Consider the following 8070-nt stretch of genomic DNA (forward strand, 5'->3'; position numbering starts at 1 on the left):
GCCGCGGTCTTGTGGTGCCGGGCCCCCGCAGCCACTGTCCCACAGGCTCCCAGGCAGCCCCGAGGTCCCAGCGGCGCGTCAGCTCCACTGCAGGGCGCCCGCCTTGCGCGTCTCCCCCACCGCCTCGCCATCGCCAGGAAGGGGAGCGCCAGGGCGCCCGGCAGGAGTGGCTTTTTTTGCGGAGGAGCGAGGCCCGTCCTCCCTGTCGGCGCGCTCCTCGTCGCTCTTCCCCAGCCTCCCTCGGTCTTCTGAGTAAGAGGTGCGTTAGGTTAAGGCATCAGCTCCCTGGGACTTAGAGGCCAGTGGCAGGCTTCGGTGGGAAGTTTGTGGAAGGATGGTGTCGGGTAGACGCGCCGCCCTTCCATCAGTGGCCCAGGAAGGTCGACGCTGAGCCTCCTACAGAGGAAAAGAACCGGGGCGCGATACTTTGGGGGGCTAGTTTCTTTATGTCCTGCCCCCAAACTAAGAACAAAACAATTAAGAATCTAAAAGCGGAGGTCGCGACGCGGCGAGATGGCGAGGACGGTCCCAGGGCGGTTGTCTCCTGTGATCCCGGGAGTGGCCAGAGCAGGTCCTGGGTGCGAGGTGGGAGTAGGGGACTTTCCTGGCCTCGGCGTATGGCAGAGGCGCCACCTGCCCGAGGAGCGGCCCGCAGGCAGACCCTAAGCTGGTGCACCAGGTGGCTCTGCGGGCTGGCACGAGAGAGTGGGCGACCTGCCCGGGGCAGAGCTTGCCCGGGGCAGAACCTGCGGGGGTGGCTGCAAGGGCCGGGCTTAATCTGGCTTTCTGCGGGCCCAGAGCAGGGATAAGTGACCCGGACCAGAACCGAGGTGGGCTGGGCCGGTGGAGGAAACTGAAGTCCCTTGGGAGCTGGCTGCCTGGCCAGAGGCAGTGCCCGCCGCAGCTTTTAGCTTTGGGCTTAGAGCGCTGGGTCTGGCGGGCTCCTGGCAAGAGTTTAGGAAGCACAGGGAAATCACCTTTTTTACCTAAAGGCCTTACTTGCGGGGGGGGGGTTTCCCTTTGTACCGCAGCCTTCCCCAGCCCTGTCCCCAGGAGGAAAGACTTCTTCCTGCTGCGCCTGCTGCCCCAGAGGCTCACCCTGTCTGGACTGCAGGGGAGCAGGCCCCGGGTAGGGTCAGCTTGCCTGAACCAGAATGGCACTTAGGGCCATGAGTGCGGGGAACCCCTATCCTTCTCCCGGAGCTGGGTGTGAGGTTGCAGGGAGAGAAGTGAACCAGACAGGTGGGGAGGTGACCGGGGCTGCTGCCCCACCTACTCCTCTCACTCCCGGGACTCCCCCAGGGCCTGGGGCTGCAGAGTTCCTGTTTCAGGTGGCTGTCTCCCGTGACTGCAAGGGACCCTGCTGGGCTGTGGGTCTGCCAACACCAGCAGGGGCACCAGGGCTGGCTCTCTGGAGGTTCCCCTGCCTGACCCACTTGTGGGGGCTTCTTTAGGTCTCAGTGGCCCACACCCCTTCTGACATTTCCATAGAAGTTGGTGGAGTAACTGTTGGTCCACTTTCCAGGACTCAGTTCACTCACTTAGATCTGGGGGCTACATACATTTCACCCTCCCCCTCCAGAGCCCCGAAAAGCCAGACCGGTCCAGATGTTGGAATTCAAAAGTCACAGGCCTCAGATAAAAGCCCACCTCTAGGCAGGAGGAAGCTTCTGGGGGGCTGTGAGCTGCACCTGGTCCTGCCCAAGACAAGGTATTATGGACCTGCTGCAGGCAAAAACCCTTCCCTCAGCCCTGGCCAGGCTGTGGGGGGAGTCCCTTCTTCACATCCCCTCCCTAGGTCACCCGAAGGGACTGCAGCTCCTGACATGGAGGCCTAGAGACCTCGGTTACCATTTCAAAACCTCTCTGCATTGAAGGGCAGTATGGATGGCCAGAGGGCGGGGCTCGCCCAGGTCTCCAAATTGGCAGGGCACAGAGGAGCGGGCTTCCTGGTTCCCAGCTGCGCCCCTGCCTGTTCCGGGCCAGACCAGGTGTGCAGGAGTTATCAGGAAATCCCATCCCCAACCCTGGGTGTGGACACAGTTTTCTACTGTCCCACTTAGAATTGCCTGCTATTGGTGACTGTCACCCCTATTCCAGGACCAAGGTCTCTCAGGGGGCTGGAGAGTTCACAGAAAATGCACATCATGAGAAACTGTCTGGATTTCACTGGTTTTTTTTTTGCACCTAAATAAACTCATACTTTAATTCCAATTTTGCATGAACTTTCAGAGGTCCTCTCTATACCTGTGGGTGAGTGAGGCTACTAGTGCTGTGACCACATTAAGTGACAGCGACTGCCATAGGCCTGAGGGGCAGGAATGGGCCATGCAGTGGGAGACTGAGAATTCGGTTTCGGAGACCCGCTCGTGCATTTCTCTGTATTCCCTCCCTCCGTGCTTCCCTCCCTCTGCTCACAGTGAGTCAGGTCTCTGAGTTGTCCTGGTCTGGTCGCTTTCATTTCCCCTGGGGCTGGGTGGAGGCTGGTGCAGAAAGGGGAACTGAGCCACCAGCTTCCGAGCCGGGGGGGCAGGGCTGGGAACTTTCCTGTGCCAGGGAGGGGCTGACCTACCCTTCACAGGTCCCTGGTGGCTGAGGTGGCCACTGCGCTGAGGAGAGGCCTGGGGAGCAGGGGGAGGACTCTAACAGCACAGAGGTGGCACTTGGCAGCCACAACCCGAAGTTCTAGGTAAGGGATTTCAGGGAAACCGAGGCTTTTGGTAGGAAGCTCAGGATGGCCTGGAGCAAGCTTCACCCTTCGTCCCTTACTTGCCGGCTGACAGGTTCCCCTCCGAGGCCTGGTTGCATGATGGGTCAGTTCTGTCTGTCCCTGATCCTGGACCACAGGGCTGAGGGCCAAGGGCGTGGGAAAGAAAGAGGCTGCCCAGGAGTGGCGAGGGGCCTGAGAGGCTCAGACCGTGAGGTTTCAGGTTCTGGATGGCAGGGGCAGGAACAGCTGGGCAGGTGGCAGGAAGGAGCCAGAGTCCCACATAGGCGTCCGGCTGGCCTGACTCTGCAGAGGGCAGACTGTAGCCTGGGTAGGTGAGGCCAGCTCCGCACAGTGGCTGTGAGACCCGGCTCTGCGTCTCCTGCAGCAGGTGTGGTGCAGCCCTGGCCGACGCAAGGGCTCCCCAAAGGCTGAGTGGACACATGTCCAGCAGGAGAAGGGGAGGAACAAGAGTCTAGGGAGGTGGTGGCTGAAGAAGGGTGAGGTCTACATAGGGTGGCCGCGGTTCATGCTGGAAGTCCATTGAGTTGGTGAGTAGGATTTCTCTAACGGTATTGGGTATAGCAAATGGCGTAATGGTTACATCACTGGACTGCCACGTAGTCTACTGTGGTTCGAGTCCTGGACCTGGCAGCTTAAAACTCACGCTAGATGTGTGTATGTGCATGCCCAAGATCCCAAGAGGAGAATGGAGAAGAGATTGCGATGTGGCCATCTCCCCCTGGGGGGTGATTTTTCTCACTTTCTATCTGTCTCTCCATTGAGCCCAAGTGCCTATAGAAAAAAATCTCTCACAAAAAATCTTATAAAGGGGACCAGCAGTTGGCATAATGGCTATGTCCCTGGACTCCATGTAGTTGACCACGGCTCAAGTCCCAGTCCCGGTGGCTTAAACTCACGCCGGGCGCGTGTGCATGCATGCCCAAGATCCTGAGAGGAGAATGGAAGAGAAGGGATTGCGGTGTGGCCCTCCCTCCAGGCTGATTTCTCGTTTTCTGTCTTTCTGGTGAGAGCACGCACCCTATAGCAAAACCTCTCAAAAAAAACTTAAAAATATATGTGGGGGAAGCTTCATCCCAAGGGAAACAGAGGAAGAGAGGAGCTCTGCGAACTGAGTGTGGAAACCTTCCCTCTTTACCTGATCTGCTTTGGCCTAACCGCAGGTTTCCTGGAAGCTCGAGATGGGATTCTTGTGGAGGGGGGTTTACAAAGGAGGTCTCAGGAGAATGAGGAGAAATCAGAGCAGGAGAGGGGCCAGGCAGGAGCGGGGTAGTGACACACAGGCCACATGGGAAGGGGCCTGGGCTCATGTCCTGGGACCTCCCTGGACACACCAGGCATGAGGGCACGTGTGCTGGGGATGGTTCACGGAGTGGGAACCCTGTTGGGGATGCCAGCTCTCAAAAAATAATAAACGACTGGGGCCGGCAGGTGGCGTGGTGGTTGGGATGCTGGAAATCCTCATCGCCAGCTGCATTTCGAATTCCGGACATGGCGGCTTGCTTTCTCACTCACCCTTTCTCTCTCTTTGGTCAAATGAAAGAGTAATGATTAATAAATAAAATAATTTTTTTAATGGCTAAAATAAACTTAAAGAAAGAAATCAGGGTAGGGAAAAAAGCTGAGGCACTGGAGACTGGCTTCGGCCTGACCCCTCCTGCACTGTTGGCCCACCTGGAGGCCAGGATGTTGGGCCCCTGTCAAGCACCCTGGGCTGTGGGCTGCTGTCCAGGGCCTAAGCTGTGGAGGGAGGCAGCTGAGGGCATCTGTTGGACAAAGGGGCAGCCTGATGCAGGGCGTCCGGGGTGAGTGCCCCAGTATCCACTACAGTGTAATTTCCTCCTCCCCCTGGACAAGAAAACTGATGGCTGGAAAGGAATTGGCCTTTGGTACCTGGATGGACTGGAGAGGGCCCATGGCTTGGCCCCCAGGTGACCCAGCCCCCTGGGCAGGGAGCATAGCGGCAGACCTGCTGACACACCCTCTTACTTTCTTCTGCAGGCCCATTTGCCATGAACCAGCCCACCCCCGGGGCCGCCCCCCCACCCCGCCGCGTGCGGCTGAAGCCCTGGCTGGTGGGCCACATACCTGCCAGTACCCAGGGCTGCAGTGGGTCAATGGGGAGAGGAAATTCTTCTACATCCCCTGGCGTCATGCCACACGGCACGGCCCCAGCCAGGAGGGAGATAACACCATCTTCAAGGTAAGCCATGGACAGGGTGGGGGGTGGAGGGACTCCCTGGACCTTCAAAGCACCCCTCCCCAGAAGAGGGCCATGCACATGCAAGTGCACACACACACACACACACACACACACACACCTCAGAGCTGCCCACTATCCCAGCTCCCTTGCTGCAGCTGACTCCGGGCTTAACTAAGAGAATGTAGGTTTAGCCACACATATGCTTTCTTTTTAAATTAAAGTTACACACACACACACACGTATCTTAATTGCCAGAGAGCGTGTGAGCTTGCCAGGAAGAGACAGAGATAGAGAGAGAGAAAGCACCCCTCAGTGGGGTGTTGTCACACCATAATCCCTTCTCCTGTTTCTTCATCCTGTCAGGATTTTGGGCACATATACACATGTGCCTGGCATGCTTTTCAGGCTGCTGGGGCTTCAACCAGTAGGCTACAGGGTTGGCCTACCCCTTCCAATTCTTTTTTTTTTTTTTTTGGGGGGGTTTTTTTTATGGGGCGCGGGTTTTCCCCGAAAACAGAGAGAGACAGAGAGATAGAAAGCGAGAAATCACCCCCCAGGGGGGTTGGCCATGCCGCAATCCCTTCTCCTTCATTCTCTTCTCAGGATCTTGAGCACGCACGCACACGCACCCAGCGTTGAGTTTAAGCTACCAGGTCCGGAACTCGAACTGTAGTCAACTACATGGCAGTCCAGCGACATAGCCATTATGCTAACTGCTGGTCTCTTTCTCTCTCTCTCTCTCTTTTTTTTCTGTTTGTTTTTAAAGAATTATTTTATTTAACTTTCTTCATTCATTCATTTATTAGGACAGAGCAAGAGAGAAAGTGAGAAACCAAGCTGCCAGGTCTGGGACTCGAACTGTGGTCAGCCATGTGGAATTCCAGCATCCTTAATTACCAGTCCACCTGCTGGCCCCCCTTCTATTTCTTTATTACTGCCTCAGACACTAGTACCAGTTAGATGTTGGACTTCCTGGACTGGCTCCCTTAACCAATAGGCTATGCTAGGGCCTGCCCAGGGTATACCATTCCTAACTTGTATCCTAGAGCAAGGTGGGGGTAGAGGTCCTGGGAGACCCTCCCGCAGCTGTCCCTCCCTGCCCCTGTCCTTGTGTCACTGCTGTTACATGTAGGTAAGTACATAGCTAAAAAGAGCCCATGGCTCCCCCATGATCCTAACACTGGGAAGTACCTGCTGTAATAGTTTTTGTTTATATTTTCAGTTTCCTGCATGTGAGTGTATATGGAACGCAAAACTGGAATCAAGCCGCATATTCTGGTTTTCGTTTTGTTTCTTTTAATTTTTGCTGGAGACTTTTTCCACCCAACATCAAGTGAGCTTTCCTTACAGTTGCTCTTAGTGACTGTTGAATGTTCTCCTGGAAAGGTTTAGCAAAATTCCAGTCCTAGAGACCAGCAGTTAGCGTAATGGCTATGTCGCTGGACTCCCACGTAGTTGACCGCAGTTCACGTCCCGGACCCGGTGGTTTAAACCCTTGCCAAGCACATGTGCGTGCGTGCCCAAGATCCCGAGAAGAGAATGGAGGAGAAGGGATTGCGGCGTGACCATCCCCCCTGGGGGGTGATTCTCGCTTTTCTATGTCTCTGTCTGTCTGGCGAGCGCACATGCCCTGTAGCAAAAACCTCTCCAAAAAAAAAAAAATTCCAGTCCTAGATTTTGGATACTTCAGATTGCTTTAAGTATTTCACTGAAAAAAGCCATGTTGGCATGTAGTTTCTTTTTTTTTTTTTTAAGGAATTATTTAATTTTATTTATTATTATTATTTTAATTCACTATGTGCTTACCAGAAAGAAACAGCGAGAAAGGGAGAAAATGAGAAAGCAAGCCACCAGGTCCAAGACTCAAACCATGGTCTGCCATGTGAGAATCCAGTGCCTCAACCGCCATGCCACCTGCTGGCCCCAACCATGCGGTTTAACTGTTACCCTTTATTCATCTTTCATTCGTCATTAATTATTTGTTTGGGGTTAGTTTTTAGAGTTAAAAACTGTTGGGTCAAACAAAATGCTTCAGGCCTGTCCTGTGGCATTGTGGTGAAAGGATCCCACATGACTGACCATGGTTCTAATCCCAGTCCTGGCAGCTTGAAAAGCATACCCAGTGTGTGTGTGTGTGTGTGTGTGTGTGTGTGTGTGTGTGTGCTCAACCTCCCAACAGGATGGAGAAATGGAGAAGGGATTGTGGTGTGACCATACCCCACTGGGGTGTGCTTTCTCTTCTACTTTGTCTTTCTGGTCAGTGCACAGGTTCTCTGACACATTAATAATAATAATAATAATAATAATTAAAGCTATTTTTTAAACTTTGGATGAGGGACCAGCAGGTGGTGTGGTGATTAAGAGAACTGGACTCCCACATAGCTGACCGCAATTCCAGTCCTGGACCTGGCTGCTTGCTTTCTCACTTTCCCTCTCTCACTCTCTAGTCAAATTAAAATAAATTAATTAAGTAAGTTAAATAAAATAATTCTTTAAAAATTAACAAAAAACAAAAAAATAAACTTTGGATACGTATTTCTTAGTTTTTTTCACTTCATCCTTACCTTTTCAACATTCTGTTTTGAATCAATTTCTTTTTAAAAATTTTTGAGAGATTTTTACTATAGGGCATATACTCTTGCCAGAGAGACAGAAAGCAAGAAATTGCCCCCTAGGGGAGATGGCCATGAATCAATATTTTCTCTACTCTCCTCCTGGGATTCTGGTCATGTATACACATGCTCAGAGTGAGTTTCAAGCCACCAGATCTGGGACTCGAGCCGTGGTCAGCTACATGGGAGTCTAGTACTTTAACCACTATGCCACCTGCTGGCCCAAATCTATTTCTTTCTTTTTTAAAAAATTAATTTCTTTTTAAATATTTTATTGATATATAATAATTGAACATCTTTGTGGGGGTACAGTATGAATTTTGAATAAAGACTATAATGTGGAGACCAGCAGTTAGTGCAATGGCTATGTCGCTGGACTCCCATGTAGTCGACTGCGGTTCACATCCTGGACCCAGCCGGCGGCTTAAACTCACGCTGGGCACGTGTGCGTGTGTGCCCAAGATCCCGACAGGAGAATGGAGGAGAAGGGATTGTGGCATGGCCATCCCCCCTGGGGGGTGATTTCT

At 53.3% G+C, this 8070-nt stretch overlaps 1 protein-coding gene across 1 annotated transcript in view; it reads left to right on the forward strand.

Moving 5' to 3' along the window:
* Positions 1-4719: 4719 nt before the first annotated feature.
* Positions 4720-8070, forward strand: part of IRF5 (interferon regulatory factor 5) — a 10267-nt gene continuing 6916 nt past the window's right edge. The window contains 2 exon segments of the mRNA XM_006158804.3: positions 4720-4813; positions 4816-4931. Coding sequence (XP_006158866.1) covers positions 4741-4813; positions 4816-4931 — 189 coding nt within the window. The 5' untranslated portion in view covers positions 4720-4740.

Source organism: Tupaia chinensis, unplaced genomic scaffold, assembly GCF_000334495.1.
Source record: "Tupaia chinensis unplaced genomic scaffold, TupChi_1.0 Scaffold000610_1, whole genome shotgun sequence".
NCBI classification, from domain to species: Eukaryota; Metazoa; Chordata; class Mammalia; order Scandentia; family Tupaiidae; genus Tupaia; species Tupaia belangeri.